This window comes from Mauremys mutica, chromosome 2 (genome assembly GCF_020497125.1).
Source record: "Mauremys mutica isolate MM-2020 ecotype Southern chromosome 2, ASM2049712v1, whole genome shotgun sequence".
NCBI lineage: Eukaryota > Metazoa > Chordata > Testudines > Geoemydidae > Mauremys > Mauremys mutica.
The window spans coordinates 255500264-255520259 of NC_059073.1; the positions used below are offsets into that span (position 1 = coordinate 255500264).

A 19996-nucleotide genomic window follows, 5' to 3' on the forward strand; every position below is an offset into this window, starting at 1 on the left:
CACAAGAGCTATATATTCATATTGAACTTCTTTTCCTTTGCTTATAGGATATTTTGGATCAAGCATGTCCTGTATGTCCCTGAAGGTCTGTGCAGAGTTGAATCTCAGGGCTTCTAAATGGCATCACATGAGCTTTTTAGTCATCTTCCTTATGCAAGTGACAAATCCTCCAAGAATATTATTTCAAGGAGGATACTTTCCCATGTAGGCATGCAAAATATTTGTCCCTCCTAAAATGCCAGAAAGGGCATGAGAATCCTTAACCCCTCCAACGAAGCCTGAGCTTCACTTTTAAAACAATGTAAAAAAACTGCATTTGAGAGAGGTACAACAATACAACTCAACAAAAATAATAATGATCAGTAACAATGGTAACACAGGTCTCCCCTGCATTACACCAGGCACCCTTTATGGGAACAGGATTTAGTGCCTCGCCAATGGTATCACTCTTAACAAACTAATCAATAGTGCCATTTTCAGAGACAAACCTCTAGCAATGGTGTAGGTAGTGGCTGGAGAAGCTTCCATTGCATACCATTCCAAAAGGAAACCCTTTCCATTCACAGAAGAATCAGACTGGAACTGGGCTGTGATAGAACTGCCGGAGGAGATGAATGATGAAGGGACAATACCACAGTATGTGGCGAGAAGATGGAAATGGGTGCTGGGCCCATCGTAGATCTACAAGAAGAAAGAGAGAGTGGAGCAACAATGGTATTTTTCTGTCCCTACCATATCCTGCAAAGTAATGGCAAATCACTGTTACTATGGTTTTCATTTTGAGTGTTTGGGGCTGGTTAAGGCTGAGAGTAGTGAAAATAAAACCAGTGACGTGTAGCCAACGTCACTGCAAAGTTCTTGGTGCTGGCACCATTGTAAACTGGACTCCTGAGGAGGATATTCCCATCTTCAAATAAATGAGATAGAACTGAAGCTTCAGCCCCCTAATTCCATTGTAGATAATAAAAGATATTGGTAACAGCCCTTCTGTTTCACCCGCTACATATGGTGCTTCCCCACCAGAAGGATCAGTACTGAAGCCATCAAACTCAACTCATTGCCCATTACAGACTGTTCTTCCAACACATTAACTGGCTTTTCATCTGAAAAACACCACTGGTGTACTGTTCTTTGCTGAGGAAGAAATAATAAAATCATTCTTCAGGAAATTTCTTTAGATCCCTGTAAATATTTTAAGTAGCACTTTGCAAGCCAAAAATCTCAATGTGTTCAAGATGCTTTTGTGTTACTAGCAGTCAGAACCAACTACGTAGCCCAAAAGTGAACGCAAGACAGAGAAGACTGGAAAAAAGATTCAAAATATTAAAGTCAGGATCAGCTCCTCAGCCGGTGTAAATCATCATAGCTTGAAGCTAATGGAGTTACGCTGATTTATACCTGCTGAATATCTAGCTCAGTGATTTGAGCATCAGGAACTTGTTAGGCTCAACGGAAAAAAAGAAAAAAAAATCCAGGTTGTTAAAATATGAGACAAGATGGAAGGAAGAGAAGTAATATGTGCGTGTTAGTGAACTACTTGTAAATGTCTGGTTATAAAAAGGGGATTAAATCAAAGGCCAATCATAGGATCAACAATCATAGAGAGGAAAACAAATTCTGAAAAAAAGAGTCATGCTAATGTAAGCTGAGAGAGAGAATCAAAGCAGAGAAATGAGAAACAGGATGCATGCAGTATGTTACTGTTGTTACTAGGCTTTAGTTTGCACTGTGTTTCATACTGTTTTTAAATATGAAAGCTAAATTCATACCTCATTGGAATCACACCATGGCCGCATTTGGCCCTGATAGTCTGAAAAAAGGCTAAAGTCCAGATTCTGACTTGGACCACAAAACCATGCAGAGGAGAAAGGGGGAGTACCAACTGGCCAATTCAGCTGAGCAGATAGCAGGTGATGTAACTTGCTACAGGTATAGGCCAGCAACAAATTATTAATCCTCCAGAGCAAAGAAGCAGCAGGAGCTTGTTCAAGGCTGTGCCTAAAGGCACAATCTAGCCCTATGATATGATCCTTCCCATTGACTGTGGCCAAAAAATTTTTCAAACTGAGGCCAGGCTACTATAAACACTTACACACATGTGTAAAAATAAATACGTGTCCATGTTTCCAGGATCAGGGCCTTACATTCCTAAAGTTACGTATTTAAATCCACATTTAGGCATTTACATAAAGGTGGCTAGATTTTCGGAAGTGTCAAGTAGATAAATACAACTCCTACTCTTTTCAGTTGGAACTGTAAGCACACTGCATTTCTGAAGCTTCTGAATTTGAAAATGGTAGGTTGTGCCTTTAGTAACTTATTTTTATCAGCCTATAAAATGTTTTAAATGCCCAGCTGGGCAATATCTGATATTGCCTACTACTGAGGAAACGTGCATGTAACACTATCTAGCGCCAGTAATTATTCAAAAGCAATGAGGGAAAGCAAATGGCCTAAACTGGACCTCTGAAAACACTTCCCAAGCCTCACTTCACCTGCTTTATTCATTATTTCTAAGACAATTTATAAAAAGAATCTACCAAAGTGACCTCACCTTTAACTTGTCGTAAAAGCAACTGTTATGATCTTCAATGTCCATCTGCAGGATCCGACCGTGGATAACATGAGAAGCATTGACACTTATCTTCCACTGGTAATTGGAGTTGTGAGGGTAGTTTCTGGGCCACAATGGAGAAGCAATTTGCCCACTATTTCCCACGATATCATTCCCATATACTGAAAAACAAGAGGGAGCCTACTAATGATAATGTTTCTCATAACAACTTAATTTTAAAGAGTAAACTTGGCAATTGGGTCAAGGAAGGCCCATGGAAGGAAAATGACTTGTCCAGGGTCAGCCAGCAGGCCAGTGGCAGAGCCAGGAAGAGAGCCCCGGTATCCTTAGTTCCAGTCCTGTGCTCTATCTACTAGGCAACACTGCCTCTCTGTAATTTTATTTCTAATTCTGACATCCAAAATATACTTGTATAAAATGTAGTCAGGCATACAAGAGCCCCATGCAGTCATGTTACAGATAGGGCAGGTATTCAATAACATTTTGTGTACATTTAAAAAATATTTTGGGTGAAATCCTGGCCCCATTAAAGTCAGTCAGAATTTTGCCAGGATATCATCCTTTATTTTTAAATATACCATTTCCCCCTTATTCTTGGAAGTGCTCTGAAAAATGGTAATTTATTTTTCAGTGAAATAATATTTACTTACAGTGAGCAAAACTGGCCCTAAAGCCAACATCACTGCCTGAGCCATCAGAGACAAATTTGACCCACAAGATGTGCCCAATGATGGATGTGTAATTCAAATGTAAGGAGTCCCCACAGTATCGTCCCACCATCTCGCCTGTGTCATTCCCTTTGCGAATCTCCAGATAATCCTTGGTGCAGCCTTCACTATTTTCCAGCTGGAATGTTCTGTTTGAGTTGCAGAAAGCAGAACCATTAAGATTATTGTACATGTATTATATAAACACACTGCAGAATCTGCTATACTAGATCAGACCATTCATCCAACTATAATCTGATGTCCTTCCCTCTAGCAATGGACAATACTAACACTAAAAAAGAAGCAACCCCTCCTTCCCCCACCCCCAAACCAACCAAACTACAAAACCCTTCCATAAACCATAATACATTTAGTCAATTTTGCAATTCTGCATACAGTGGAAAAATTCCTTCCTCACCCCATATATCTTTAGTTTGCATAGCTAAGATTTAATCTCTTAAAGAGTTTTTTGGTTCTCAAAAGAAGTACAAGGTATTTGACATGCCCATGTTACATATAGTAGATTTTTTGTATAGTGTTGAGGTTACATTTAAAGTCATATTGGATGTATAGAATAGTGAAACATATGAGACTCAAAACTATACTTACATCACTGTGTATCAATGTGTGCCCACCTTCATTTACCTGCAGATTTCCAGTGCACTCTCTGAGGATGAAGCAATTTCAAAAGGCCAAATACTTACTTGAAGTTTATCTAACATTATGAAATCTTATCTCCTCCTCTCCGTACCTTCTCCACATTTTTTTTTACCTTTAGGGCTTCAGATATGCCAAAGCCCCTCCCTACTCCCTCCATTTTCTGCAATCCACTTCACTTTGAATACTTTTATCACTTTCTGTCTTTTGTCTGCTGAGCATGAGGTCAGTTGAACTCTGAGGCTTTCCCATCATCAGTGTGCAGTGTACGTCAATAATAGGGATTATCTGGAGCAGTGGTTTGCAACCTGTGGTCCGTGGACCCGTAGGTGTCCACAGACCACATCTAAGATTTCCAATGGGGTCTGCACCTCCATTTGAAATTGTTGAGGGGGCCTCAAAGGAAAAAAAGGTTGAAACCTACTGGTCTGGAGGGTGTAAGATTGAGAATCGAGTGACCAAGTATTTGCTGAGCTCTATATGTAGAGGAGGACTCATAAGCAGAAGATCCATTGCAGACTGCAAGGGCGTGAGAGGCTGTGACCAAAAGCACCCCTGTATTCCCACCCTACCACTACTGTAATAATCTTCATACAAAATGTGCCTTGTGAGGTATCATTTGAAAACTAATAACTCGCTGGCCAATATCATGGTGAAATGGATGTAGCAATATTGTAAATAAAGTTATAAATTCCCCCTGTATGATGTTAGTAGAACATGTTCAAAACCAGACAGTCCTGCCTCGGCAAAAGTTGTTGTTAAATAGGCCTGTCCTAAAAATGGGAATGTGTGTTTACCTCAGTTTACATATAAATAGTAAACAGGGCCAGCAAAACAGCAGGGGCAGCAGATGGCAGGAAACAGAACAATTTGCATTTTAGCAAACACAAGTGGGGGAAGGAAGATCATGGAACTTCCTTCATTACCAGACTCCACGTTGCCTTCCTCACTTCAAAGTTTCACTGGACTACAAAAGAAAGGGGCACAACCCCCCCAAGTTCTCTCTCTGTCACCTAAGAAGTGAAAGGCACCAGCATCACCGGGACTATGGGAGAGATCCTGACCAAGGAAAGGGTCGGTCACCATCTTGCCGGAAGACTGTGGGTGAGAAAGACCATCTTGAACAAAGCCTTGAACCAAAACTTGCTGGATTAATTTTTAGATTTTTAGATGCATGTTTTTACTTTTATTTGCTGGTAACCATTTCTAACTTTCTCTTATACCTGAATTCACCTCAAATCCTCTCTGCTTCCATTAATAAACTTGTTCTATTTTTAATCTAAACCAATCCAGTGCAGTCTTTAAACTGGTAACTCCAGTTAAAGTAACAAACTGTTAAATATTTACCCATTACAGGGGCAACAAACCTCAATATCTGAGCAGTCCAGGAGAGGGTTGGGCAGTGCAGAAAACACATTTTTTGGAAAATCTGGGCTTGGGGTCACCCTGAAAGTAGTAACCAAGGCTGGTGGAAGGCAAAGTGGAGCTGTAGACAGGCTGCTGGGATCAGAGCTGCTGAACCAGGCTGTCTAGTACACAGACACTCAGGGTGTGCCCTGCATGCTGGTAAGCTGGTTGTGAACAGCCCAGGTTGGGATCTACAATAGTAAAGCACTGTGAGGTACCTAAGGTTATGCAGCAGGCAGTGACACAATCCTCACTGGTCTGGATTGCACCTTGGAATGTGACAGCAGCCTATTGGAAGTGGCCGGGAGATCAGGGGAAGTCAAGTAGAGGTTGCATGAGCCAGAGGATCTTGGTGGAAGTTGTGAGGAGTTGCTTTTTAGAACTAGAGCTGTGGAATGTGTTTGCCCCATACCAGGCAAAACTGGAATGAGACTAGGTGAACATACCTCCCAAGAAAGCACAGCTAGCTCTCCTAATGGGAGCCTGGGCTGCTGTGGGAATGGGGCCTATGGCAAGGGATGTGGGAATCTGGGTGGATTCCTGACTAAGCCTACTGGGCTTGTATAATTTTGCTTTGAGTTTCAACTTGTGTCCCCAGGTTTGTGTGAATCTTGACCTCAAATAAAGTCAAGGGTTGTGCTGCACAGAAAAAAAAAAAAAAGACAAGGAGGTTCAACCAAATGTATGTGATTGTTAGTAACTCCCATTAAAACTGAACCAAATCCTTTGAAAGAGATTTTACATTAGTGCAAAAAGGATGAGCAGGTTCAGTCTGTTTTTTAAATTACTCTGTTCCTAGATCCCTAATTACTGCACCAACTGATCGGAATGCTAGATAGAAGCTAAAATATCACTGCATTTCTTATTGAGTTATGTTGAATCACCCAATATCCTTTTCAAAAGCCAGTCATGAATATAACAATAAGGATCCCAGAAAGTGCCTTCTACAGCTAATGCACAAATATCTCTGCTTTCAAATTCTGGTCACCCATCCTCCCCTTCCTTCAGGCCTGAATATATCCATATGTCTCCAGTGTACAGACCCACTATGAAACCGTTCCAACTACCCATATGGATACACTTTGGATTAATTTAGAGCAAACCCTCAACTTGCAAGACAGGCAATTTTGTAAGACCAATATTAAGAAGATGAATACCTCATGGCAAAGAAACTTTATAAAATCCCAGTATTCAACTAACTACAATAAATATCTCCTTGCTATAGACTGCCCAAAAATCTCCTAGCATTTCTTGATTTGGCCTTTTGGTTACATGAAACTAATGAACAGGGATTACATCCACTGAGGATCACACGTTATAATTGTATGTGTATTGCACTAAGTGTATCTGGTTCACACTATACACTTGTTTTGGTTAAGAAAGTTGCTATTTGTTATTGTTTTTAGCAATTAACTTGAAAAATGTTTCTCGGATTACAGTGCTTTCACCCCATTTCTCAGAGGAAGAATTTATAACAGTGTGTCCATTTCTGTGTGCTAGCAAAGCAATGTTTCCATGATAACTACATCATATTCAATAAGTATATTTCTGGGCGTGTGTTACTTGTACACTAATTAACTGCAAATATAAATTCTAGTGTTGCTTTTCTTTTCCAACTGACCTGCTCTGTCAAGGGTCAGTATTCTGTTTCTTGGCACCAAACAATGTTTAATGCCATGAAATAGACAAGCTTAGAAATTAACATCATGGGCAAAGAGTGGCATAACTGCATCTTGTTAAAGTAATCTGGATTGTTTTCTGGATCATACATAAATTTCTGGTCTCATATCTTCTAAGGAAAGTACTTTGACAGGAAGGAAGGTGTACTCCTAGCAAGACTCACTTTGTTCTTGCTTTATCTCCATCTTTGTGATTTGACATAGTTGCAGAAATAAATCTGAGGCCTTTAATTCAACATGAAACCAATTATTGCAACCTATTAAGAATATGGACACTTTATACTATTCAGATATACAGTAGTATGAGATACCTGCCAATAACCAAAAAGGAATTGAAAAGGTTTTCATTTGCAAAAGGGTCTATAAAGACAAAAGATGCAGTGATGCTGAATTTCCTCTTGTTCATGAGGAACCCTTTAGCACCCCATGATACTCTCTGACAATGCACCATCTAGTTATATAATATTGTATAATGCCCCTAATATAAATGATGACCAATAAGGGAGAAACTGACTGTAAGCTCCCTATGGCCACTGCTGTGTTCTCTTTCTAAGTTATTTTGGACACACTGCTACAGTTTTACATGCTGGTAATTACATTTCCTACTAAACACAGTGCTTCCTTCCTGCAGCTCCATTAAAAGGCTGAACAATAACCCTTGGAACGGATTTACATGAAAGACAGCTGAAGCCGGTTGCCAGGGGAGCTGACAATTTTCCAGATACATTCAGTGTTCAAAGGATAAGAGTCAGGATAGTTAGGGCTGTTGAAGTCTCCTCTGTCCATGTGGAAGGTACCGCCACAGGCTGAAATGAGAAAGACAGAACAGAGACTGAAGACTACATGGAAAAAATACCTTGGGCTAACTCGCTAACTCAGAGGAAAAAACGTTGAAACAACAATGGATATCCCTTTCTCCCCGTTTGTTAACTTCTTGGCTTCAGTGGACAGAGCACTGGTTTAAGATCCCCAGGAGGAAATCCCAGCTTCAGGAATCAAATCTTTAAACATGCCAAATCCAGCAAGGCACAGAGATGGCTACTGATGACTTACAGATAAAAAGAAAGGGCCCAGCTAGCGGAGGGAGTGAAAGTGCTGGGAAATTTGAGTTTTGTCCAAGGTTTGAGCTGTCTCTCCTTGGGATGGCAGGAGCTGGAAGCACATTGAGGCAGCAGCTTTCTCCATCTATAGGTGGAAAAGGCACTTTGTGGCTCACACTGGACAGGTTCTGTAGATAGCTATGTACCACTCTCTTCGGCCAGAAAAGAGGGTCAAGGCAATATGGGATTTTGCGTGTGGTGTTGTTAGGGCACTAAAGAATAGAAAGGGGAATAAAGGAGGGCTTCCTCAAAAAAAATAAATCTATTGTTTAGGTTACTAAATGCTTTTCTACCAGCTTCGGTATGGGGGCTTGCAAAATCAACTTACATGACAATGATGCAGTACAGGTAGCATGGAACCCTCTGGCAGTTCTGGCATTATTGGATACAAAATTTACAACAAAGCCATTGCTGAAAGAAGTGACAGGTTGTGGCATAACAGTGCCACAGTAACGGCCTGAAAAATCAACAGCAACACAAGGGAAGTGAAATGTTATGCAGGGAGTATAAACACTGGTCTAGTTATCTAGTGCAAAACTAACACTCAGATGCTAACACTTATATCAGCTACTATTAAAACAGTCTTTTGTTTGTGGTTTACAATCCTTGGTGTATGCTGAAAGCTTCCCGATTACGTAACATTATGTCAACCTAGTAATGGTGTAAAATAGGAAAATATTTGGAGATACCTGCAACCTAAAGACTCACTTACTCCAAGAGAATATATATGGTGAATGGGATGTTACAGGGCTTCAGTGTGGGATGGGCACATGAATAGTGTTCAGATCGGAAGGCCTCAGACAGCCAGAGGCTGACAGTGTCCATGGTGGCCTGGTCTGAGGGAAGGAGCTATGTGAAGGTCAGGGGATAAGAGACATAGGATCAAATTCTGCTCTGAATAATGTCTCTGTAAATCAGGAGTAATCCCACTGCAGTCAAGGAAGTTGCATCAAGATAATACTAGCGTACGTGGGAGGAGAATCAAGCCCAAAGGGACAAATCTGTTCTCAGTTACTCTAATATAAATCTAAAGCAACTTCATGGCTGCCAATGGAGTTACTACAGATTTACACCAATGTAAATCAGAGCAAAGAGCTAGATTGTGGCCTTGCACAATAAAACCTTACTGCAGAGGTGAAAGTAAGCCGGTACGGTCCGGTGTACTGGCAAGAGCCAGTACACCGTGCTGGACCGCACTGGCTTCCGCGGTGGGGATTTAAAGGGCTCTGGGCTTCCCACCACAGCAGGCAGCCCAGAGCCCTTTGAATCCCGCCTGTGGCTCCGGTGGCCAGGCTGGGGCCAAGATTTAAAGGGCTCAGAGCTCCCGCGGCTGCAGGCAGCCCAGAGCCCTTTAAATCTCGACCGCAGCTCCAGCGGCTTGGCTGGGGACAGATTTAAAGGGCTTAGAGCTCTGGTGGCTGGAGTCCTGGGCCCTTTAATTTGCCCCTGAGCCCCAGGGTCTCCCAGCCACCTCTGCAGCTGAGAGCCCCGGGTTGATTTAAAGGCCCTGGGGCTCCCAGCCACAGCCAGCGCACCAGGGCCTTTAAATCTGAGAGGCCCCACCTCTTCTGGTTGAGGCCATACCTCTTCCGGTTGAGGCCACGCCCCCTAAGGACTCCAGCAGTACCGGTAAGTCCCATAAGTTACTTTCACCCCACCTTACTGGAGGGAAGGGGAATCTCTTCCTGGTTTTACATCACGGCTATCCCCCCACATTTTTCCACTGGGGGAGAGGGAAATGTTTGCCCCCTCTCCCTCTCAGTGAAATAGGCCCCAGGACACTCCTCCAAAGACTGAGACTCACTGGTGAGCCTGGAAGACATTCTGTCCACACTGAGGAGTTAGCATCCAGCAGTTTCAAGAGAGCGACACTGTCAGAGACCACCTCTGCCACAGGGACCCCCTTACAGGGAAGATCGAACCATGGAGAAGATCATTCTATTGTTTGTATTGTATAAATTCCTGTATGGCACCCTCAGTGCTTTGGTGGAGAAAAACTCTAAGCTCTTCAGTGCAGGGGTGTCTACTCTGTATTTAAACAGCGCCTAGCCCAATGGGGCCTCTAGACATGTGGACTCACCCCTGCAGCGCCTCCTGCTGGTCTCTCAGGGAATTAGCTCGTTCCAGCTCCGGAGCACCTTCTGCAGGCCGGTGATCCGCCTGTCCTCTGGCCCCTGTGTCCCTCCCTGGACCTCAGTGCCCCTTTAACTGGGGTGCTGCCCCCTGGCAGTACCCCACCGATCTGGGTCTCCAACCCACTATCCCCACTTCGCCTCAGTTTTGGCTACTGACCAGTCTCCATCTAGCCCCGTTCACTGGGGCAGACTGCAGTATCAGCCACTCATCATAGGCAAAGGGGTCTGGACTGGCTGCCTTTACCCACCCCCAGGCTGCCCCTCTGCAAGCCCAATACCTAGGTGGGCCTAGAACTAGGCCCTGCAGCCTGGGGAGTTGCTGGCTTAGGGCTTCCCAGCTCCTAAGGCCTTTCCCCAGCTCTGCCTTACTCTAAGTCCCCTGGGTAAGTTCCCCAGCAGCCAGGCCTGTCTCCCTCTCCAGTCAGAGAGAGTCTGGTGCTTCTGGCTTCCCTGGCCTCCTTATAAGGCCCAGTTACTTAGTTTGAGGCGTGGCCCCAGCTGCAGCCACTTCCTCCAGTCAACCAGGGTTTTACCTTGCCCAGCCCCAGCCCTCTGCAGGGCTTTTCCAACCCCTCCAGGGCTGTAGCAGGTGGGCCCCATTTCTCAACCCCACTACAGGGCCCCATTTCTCAACCCCAGTCTTCTATGATTCTATGATAATAAACATTAATAATTAATAGTGAAATTATCTAACTATATAAATATTATTCAATCTTGAATCTCACTCAGCTCATCACAGCTTTGACTTTGAACATAAATAGTTGTTTTAAAACAATCTAGAGAGACAAGAAAAAAGGCTACAGTACCTTGAAGAGGAGCCTCATAGTTATCCCCTTCCAAAATCTCGACAAAGTCCATGGTACAGTTAAGTCTGTTGCCTTCAATATCAAAGTCAGTGAATGACAGCGTAATGTGGTTGACTGTTAACAGCAAAGAATAAAAACTTAAGGGAAGGTTTTGCATTTCACATATAAATAATTACCTAGGTGTACAGAGTGGATTTTTATGTTCTATTTTCATTGGAGACAATGGATAGCAAAAGCTTAAGTGTCAGTTTTCTCTCCCTACGTCAATCAGTGAACTAAACTGGTGTCTGTTTATTGATCGTGAAGTATAAAATCAGAGGTAGCTTGTTTATTGTTACATAGAGTGAGTATGATGAAGGTACTTATACTTATTGTAATAATACTGTTAAATCTTTCAGGATTTCGTGACACTATATTGGACAGTACTCTCTAGTGCAATCTGCTTCAGATTTAATTACTAAAGATTTAATACTTACAAACAGATTTTTTTTTAACAACCTAACATCTTTGTAATTATATGTTGAATGATACCCAATAGATAATTCTGCAGCTATTTTAAAATATCTCATTTCTGCTCTGATAAGCCCATGAAGTCCTGTCCCTGTGATCTATAGTACAGAACGCTATGAAATTCAAACAGGCTTTGCCCTGCTCCAGGCTCACAATTAGCTGGATCTTTCATCACTTTTCAAAACATTCCATATGTATCAATCTGACTGGTCAAAGGGCCATTCATTAGCACCTTCCACTATGTTCATGTGAAATTGGATTTTCCATACTGTGATGCTTTAGGCTACACGATGAAAAGGAGGGCTGGGCCCTCAGGATTTTTGACTGTTATACTGCTTTTTGTTTGTTCATTATGGCCACTTTCTTCCATAATTGCTGAGGAAGATGAGAATAGCAGCTTGCCTCACAACTAGTACCTGATAATAATTGTTCCTAATCTAGGAGTGTCTTGAACAGGTCAGAGAGAGAGGCCTGTGATTTTAATAATGGGAAGATATATGTGGGAGCACTATGAACCACATTTGGAGTCCTAGTACAAGTGAGGCAACTCCATTAATTACAATGGTTCCACCCACATATACCAAATTTGGCGCACACATTTTTTTTTTCTAACCAGGCTAGAAATAGTGAACTATAAGGAAGTGAAATCACAGACAGAAGGGTTGCATTTAGCAGGGTACAGCTGACTGGCACTCAGTGGTATAGTCTCTGCTGTTCTGTTCTCCCTTTTTGTGTACCAGTAGATTCAATCAATTACAGCTATCAATGCTGGTCCTCAGGGTATAACATTAAAAGTAAATCACAGTGCGTGGTGAAAGTAGGTGACTTGTTGACCCTCTCAGTACAAATAGAACAAGAGGACCCTGCTGTTTCCTGCCAATGGCTAAATCCATTTTTTATGTCCACGTACTGTCGACATGATTCTAATACTATGTGAACTGCATAATGAAGCCAGATATACCTGCAATATATGGAGGAATCTCCTTGATACATGGAGGAATGCTCTGATTCTCATTTATACTAGTTATATACCAGTGTAATTTATTGGCTCAGAAGAGTTACTCCTGATATGCACCAATGTATGTGGGAGAAGAATTGGGCCTATAGTCTCCCACACTGGACAAATAGCATCCTAGAGAAAGATGCCTTTGAAGATTTTGCACTTTGTAGCTCAAAGACAGTTTTGAATGACTTCTTTTTTCTTGGATTTCCATCAGAGTCTATGTTTTTATATCCTATCTCCTTTTATTTTTCTCTGTCTAATTTACTAATGTGTGTGTTGGCAGATAGATTTTCATTTTATAACCCCTCTGTCCAGATGACTTTCTGTTTGGGCTGAAATGTTCCATGGTTTGTGATAATATCAGTTGAGCATCAGAGGTATATTGGCCACCATGAAAAGTAAATATTTACCTACAATTACTGCACAGTGTTATCTGGGATACCATACTATTTCCCTAGTCTCTATATTGGGAAATGGCCCATTCTAACAGATAATATTGGGTGATTGTTGGAAAATTTTGTCTTTTTAATCACAACCATTGTAAACCTATGTCTACAATTAGGAAAATCTGAGGACACACCTATGCATATACAATTTATGTTCTCCTATTTCTGATTTTTGTTCTCCCATTTCTGCTTTAGTTTAAACTTATTAAAATAGCTCCCTCTCCATGCCAAAAAGACAGTGACCAGATACCAGCGCTTCTCATATGAGTCCATAGGTTGTCTCATAACAGCTCTGGCTGCATATCATAGTCAGCTACACAGCCTACAATTCAGCCCTCGGGTCTCATAAATCTGCCAAGATAACGAAGTTGTAAATTGTTTTTTGTTCTGTTTTTCATTAAACCCTAAATCTTTTTACAGCAAAATTTAGTTTCTGGCAGATTAAGAGATCCTCATTTTCTCCAACCTACCAGGAGGCAGGATTTCCTAGAGAAGAAAGGGAGGAATTTTGCATTGTTACCACAGCAGAGATGAGAACATTAGTCATCCAGCAAGTTTCCCACAGAGATGTTTTTACTTACATGGCTCCTGGGCCCGAATAATCCAGCTGCAGTTCTGATTGTCTGGATACTTGGCAGGATACAGAGGAGAGGAAATTGCTGTACCAACTGAATCTGTCTCTATGAGGCTTCCGCATGCTTTAAAATAAAACACACACACACAGCACATATATTATATACACCTTTGACAACTCTAGTGACCTAGGGAGTGATAAAATGGATGCATCAGAACTTAGCATGCTCTTGTCGACTCTTTCAGGGACTGAAAATTAAAATCTCTGAAGCATTTAACAAATAACTTGTGAAAAAGGGCCAATGGACTGGATCCTCAGCAGCACCAGCCACCCTTGTGTGGGGGTCACTCAGTGTCAGGATGACCCTCAAATGTAAGTCAGAGCAACTAGAGGGCTGCTCTTATCTAAGCCAGCTGCTAACAACCCCTAAGGGCCATTCTGGGAGCCATCCATGGTCAGGGTTTAGGGGAAGCCCCAGTCATACCCCCATTTCCCTGTTCATATGGCTAGGTTGGCAGCTGGAAGGAAGGATGGTATAGGAGCTACTGTAATAGCTCCATGCTGCACAAAGATCACCTGGCACTTGCAGGCCCCTCTGGTCTGGATCTTCTTGGGTGGCTGGATCAACTGGACCTATGCTGTAGGAGTGAATCTTGTGCTTGTGCATAAACATATGGACTGAGTTCTTTATGCTGTGCCCTGCCCTAAAATGCCTTTCCAGACCTTGCTGCTGAGAGCCTGCAGAATCACCCATCTGTGGGTTTGGGACAGAGCCAGGATTGGGCCTGATAAATTCCATCCCTCGCTCCCTATGGTGATGTCTACGAGCAGCACCATGCCAGAATGTATCTTTTCAGGGGAGTTCCTAGGAGCACTGAGAAACACTGCTGAGTTTGGCTCGCTTTCAGCGCTCTGTCTAGTCCAGGAGCACTATTTGTTCTGAGGGTGAAAACCTCCCATTGAAGGCAGTAGCAAAATTCCCATTGACTGCAGTGCAGCCAGGTTTTCCCCTGGAGTGTTTCAAATCCTAATCTCAAATATTCCTCAGAAGCTTACTAAATTATCAGTCATTGGGCATGTTTGTGTTTGTATGACTAGTCCACATCCTACCACCAAAAATGTTCTGTCCTTTTTTAAAACAAAAAGTGTATGCATCACAATATGGCATTTTATTACATGTTCACACAAGAGTGGGAAATGCAATGTTATTTGCCAAATACTTTCTCAGTAATATTTTTTAACAGTACAGAGGCCTGGGAATAAGGGACAAAATTTGGATGATATTGAAGAGCTGGCGTGGTTATCAAGTGATGAACAATTTAATGTGCTAATAAATCGTTATGTTCTGCAAAAAAAAAGTAACATCAGTTACAAGCTGTACGTTATTAGTAGAATGAACTGTATAATAAATCTTTTCTAAATAATTTTATATGACTGAATGACTAAATAGGTCTTTTCCATCTCTAATTTCTAAGGGAGAAGTATAGATTGCAAAATTTTATGAAGGTTTTCCTTAATGATAAAAGAGAGAAATGTTATCAAGATGCTGAACAAATACAGGGTGAGATTCTGTGCTACTCTAAGAGGTATAGCAAAGAACTTGCAGCTCAGGGGACTCTAAATCACCTTTGCATGTGTTGTTCTGGGGGCTGGAGAGGCCCCCTCTCTATAATTCATGCAGCCCTGGGGGCCTGTCTAAATTATGACAGCCTCCTTGCACTGCCCTATGAGCTGCAGCCCTACCCTTGACACACCCTCTACACCGGAGCTTGCAATGGGGTCTTTAGAAAACAAACTTGCAGATGTCTCTTCAATGCCTATGCAAGGGGAATCCTCCCGCCATCCACAACCAGGACTTTTAGGGTCCCTTTATGCTGCTCCGGCCCTTGTACCTGGTGTAAACGTGGCAGAGCAGGTGTGCGGATCTCACCTGAAATCAAAATATTTTGGTTTGAACCATTCTGAAATGAAAAGTATCTCATCAATGCCCCCTTAAAGCCACATGGCATATGTCGAGACATCGACACTGGATATAAGTTGTCCTAAGAGATTGCACCTAATAAAAGAGTAATTTGTAATCAGCAGAAAGGATATTTATGTCATTGAGGAACTTGCCTTCTGTAAAGTGAGCGGTGAAACCCCTGTGCTGGTTGCTGCTGTTGGAACGTAATCGGATGAACATAACATTCTGGGTGGATGTGATGGGACTGGGATGTTGGGCACCACACAGTTTTTCAAGAAGTGGGGCTTCACTGTCTGGGCCATCAAACACCTGTATAAATAGCAGTGTGTAGAAGGAATAATTAGAACTTCAGATCAATACATGTGTCCATCTCCCACCAAGTGTTCACTGCATTAGGCTTTTTGGCAAATGTTTGTTTATGCACATACAGTTTTGGTCTTTTGGAAATTGATCTTAGTTTTAAAACCCTTCTGTCTATCAGCTACAGTACAGTAGGCTCTATGCTCATGAAGAGAATCCTCTAGCACATTTACCTCTTAATAGGCTCAGCCAGGAAAAACATTAAGCTGCTAAAAGTGGGAACTGGCAATAGCTGTCCTAAAAATCACTGAGTTCTGTCATTCAAGATTTTTTATGCAACTGAAGAAATTCACCAGCCTTATGGCAAAACTGTCCAAATCTATTATCCCCAAAGCAAAACTGTACTCATCAGAGCTAAGGCACCTGGTTTTACAGGCAGCAGAATACAAGAAATAGTTCCAATAGTTTCTAAAATGTTGTCTAACATTTTTATAAAAAACAGTTATTTTTCTGTACCATATGAATTATCTGCAGAATATATCATGCTTACAAATCTGGTGGCCTTCCCCAAGGAGTGTTGATAATACATTCATATCACATCACACTAGCTATCATGTGTTCCATATATTTTGATCTCTATACAAAACTCATTGTTATGGAAGCAACCCAGGAGCGATGCAAACCCACTGGTGAACACACTTCTAAGTAATGCAACCATTCCAGACTTAGGCAGAACCCTAGGTCTACAAAACAGTGGCAAATAACCCATATTTTACTGTATATATGTTTAATACCCTCCCGTTATTCTTTCCTCCTTATGGCTGAAATCCAGAGCAATATTTACTCAATCAAAACCCAAGTTTTGCCTCAATAAGGACCTCAGGATTTGGTCTTAAATGTATGTAACTTCCACTAGCATCAGTGAGAGCTATGAGCATGTACATAAGGATAAGAAATCTCAGCCAGAGTTTTCAAACATAAGTCCCTAAAGTTAGCTAACTAAATCCATATTTTCATGCTTTACTGTGGATTTTGGTGCCTAGCTTAGACACTCCAGTTTGGAAATGTACTTAGAGAAGGAGAGAGAAGAGAGGGACAGGGAATGTTCAAGACCTCAGCACCAATTGTGAGGGAGGTGCAATAACACACGTTTAATATACAATAGATTTAGCTGAATCAACCAGGTGGACTATTTCAAAACCATTTGCAAAAGTATAACTCTGCCCTTGGTGCTCATGCGTGCAACACAGCATGCATAAATCATCCAATAAAAAGGAAGCAAGCAAGCAGGTTGAAAGATGGTTTTGCAAGACATCACTTTTAATTTCACCACAAGTGCTTTTCTCCTTTTTTAATGCGAGTTGGAGAGAGACTTTTTTTGCTTCCTGTTTGTGGTCTGCCAAATCAGGAGGCAAGAGACAACAGAGGCTTGACTTTAACTCTAGACCAATTGGTTTCTAGTTGACACTGAATCAGAATTAAAAAAAAAATTAAAAAAGAGAAGCCACAAAGGAAAATATTGGCTACTCTCACTGTGTGTCCCACCCACAACAGCTCTTGGAGATTAAGCAAGCATGATTAAGAGAGGCAGTCCCACTGTGGCTGCTGGCATTGGCTACATCATTTAGAACCCTGTGTGTATGCTGGGAATGGTGCTGATATTTGAATTTATCAGCATAATCCCATGACTTGGGGAGGAAGGATGATTTAGTGGGTAGGATACTGGCCTGGGACCCAGGGGAGTTGGGTTTGATTCCTGGCTCAATCACAAACTTTCTATGTGACCCTGGTCAAGTCATTTAATTTTGCCTCAGCTTCCCATCTGTAAAATGGAGAAAATATTTCCCTCGCTCACAGGATGTTGTGAGGATGAAATCCATTAATGTTTGTGAGAAGTTCAGCTATTATGATGACAAAGGCCAGATAAGTAAGTACGTAGAAAGAATCAGATGACACCACATAGTTAAAAGAGATTTCCCCATTTCAAATATATGCTGTGCAATCTACGAGGTTCTTTAGAAATGCTTAGCAACACTGTGCTACAATTGAAAAATAAAACCTTTCTCCTGATACTATAGCACACAATTTAATTTTCCATCCTCCAATGACAGAAGGTACCTTCTTAAAATAATAACGAAAACCAGTATTTTCAAAAGGGCAACATACTGAGATGAGCAACAGAGGACAAGCTCCCTGTTTAATCCATCCACACACACTACTTAGCTGATACTGTTTTCATGAATAAAACATTTGCCTCCTGAGATCCTGGCTCATCTTGTTGGCCGGCTCTGTGGGGCCTTGGGAGAGAGTATTAAATGTACTGTAACGTTTAGACAAATAAGAAGCTGGAAAAGAGGGTCATGATAACCTTCCATTCCACCTTTTCTTATTTTCTAGCTTCCAGACAGAGTCCGATCCTTAATATACAATATGAAATGTTGAATGATTCTTTCTCTGCACCTGTGTTCTGTACATTTCTCAACTTAAATCAAGCTGCATGGAGTTAAAAACTGTAATGTTAATAGAAACAGTGACTAACCAAGTGACCCTGAGCAATTAAGTCACCTCCCATCTCTATACAGTAGCAATTAGATTTTATCGACCACTAGAGCTGAGGCCAGCTATTACATTCCCAGACTGGAGAGAGAGGGCCAAAATGTCAGTTAGCTTAAATCAGCATAGTTTTTGGCTTCATTGGGGTTATGCTGATTTATAACAGCTAAGAATCTGGCCCCTAAAATGTAGACTATTACTAGGCTGCTGCAAGGGGAGATTTTTATAGATGAGTAAAGTAGGAAACTAATATTTTGTACCAGTGGCTCATTAGAATAACGAGGACTCTCTGCTGATAATGCCGCGAGAGGAGTAGAGAGTCGTACATGTGCTTCCTAAATCAATTATATTTGCTGCTTGCAGAGGGCTTTCTTGAAGATAGTACGGTCCCCTTCTTCAGAAACCTAGCAATGAATTCTGTTCCTCACATCTTGTTAAAATTCTGATCCAAGTATTAACCCAACATAAATAACACTGAGATATATATTTCTATGAAGTTACAGCAACTAAATATTCAGCAGCAGCAGCAGTAGCAAAACTATATTTTCTGACCACACTGTTATTTATTGCCTTGAACTGTTTTGTAAGGCACATTTTGATACTGAGGATGGAATGGAACGTAAACCACAGTTTTAAGACACTATGTCATGTAATGCTTGAGTTCCTCCATCACTTATGAAAGTTAACCGGCAAATATACAAGAACTGAGATTCCCTAACGCATCTTGCTAGCTGCAGTAGTAAAGGAAGATTATTCATCTGTTCAAGGGACTTTTAATCAAATCCAAATCTCCTTTCACATTGAGCACAGTAGTGCTGTGCTTCTCTTTTCCTCTATACATAATAAGCATGACTAATGACTCATTGCCTTCTTGTTGCAATGAGAGTGACCATGACATTTGTAAAAGCACATGATAGAAAGAGAGCGAGCATCTTCAGTCTTTTTAGCCACATTTTTAAAATCTCACTTCTGGCTACTTTCTCTATGAAAGTCTACTTTTCCACCACCTGGAATTGTTTGAATATGCATCACCATTGCATGTCTCTGAAAATTACATTTCTTTATTACTGTTTACTGCTTTTTACACTGGAACAGGGGAAAAATCTAATGTATTTAATACAAATCTCTGCAACGAAGAAACTTTTTCTCCCCACCCGTTAATGTTCCTCTCACTTCAAGCATAGTTTTCTAAGCTATGCCTTACTATTCTCTTCAAATACTTGCAACAATTTTTGGCTTACGATCATACTGTAGCTTCACATTTGATGCCTGTTAAACACGAGGTTGTAATATGCAGGAATTATCACATCCTTTGTTGTTTTATTTCTATGTTTTCCTTTCAAAGCAACAAATAACTGAGTTAATTACAAAACAGAGTCCCCAGATATAAGCACTGGTGCAATGTGAAGAGAACTGAATTGCTTACTAATTATTTGCATTACAGTAGCACCTAAAAGCTCTTAACCATTGTGCTAGGAGCTGTACATATCCATAGTAAAATTCAGTCTCCTGCCCCAGGATCTTACTATCTAAGTTAAAGAAGGAAGAGGAAAGGGTGAAGAAAGGAAATACTATTATCCT

General features: G+C 41.4%; 1 protein-coding gene across 1 annotated transcript in view; it reads right to left on the reverse strand.

The window, feature by feature from the left end:
- The window catches only part of CUBN (cubilin), a 215549-nt gene that overhangs the window by 81653 nt on the left and 113900 nt on the right, over window positions 1-19996 (reverse strand). The window contains exons 32-39 of the mRNA XM_045006661.1: window positions 15715-15871; window positions 13607-13723; window positions 11067-11180; window positions 8454-8582; window positions 7699-7831; window positions 3226-3431; window positions 2555-2736; window positions 489-681 (exon numbers count right to left, since the gene is read on the reverse strand). Coding sequence (XP_044862596.1) covers window positions 489-681; window positions 2555-2736; window positions 3226-3431; window positions 7699-7831; window positions 8454-8582; window positions 11067-11180; window positions 13607-13723; window positions 15715-15871 — 1231 coding nt within the window. The remainder of the gene's footprint in view (window positions 1-488; window positions 682-2554; window positions 2737-3225; window positions 3432-7698; window positions 7832-8453; window positions 8583-11066; window positions 11181-13606; window positions 13724-15714; window positions 15872-19996) is intronic.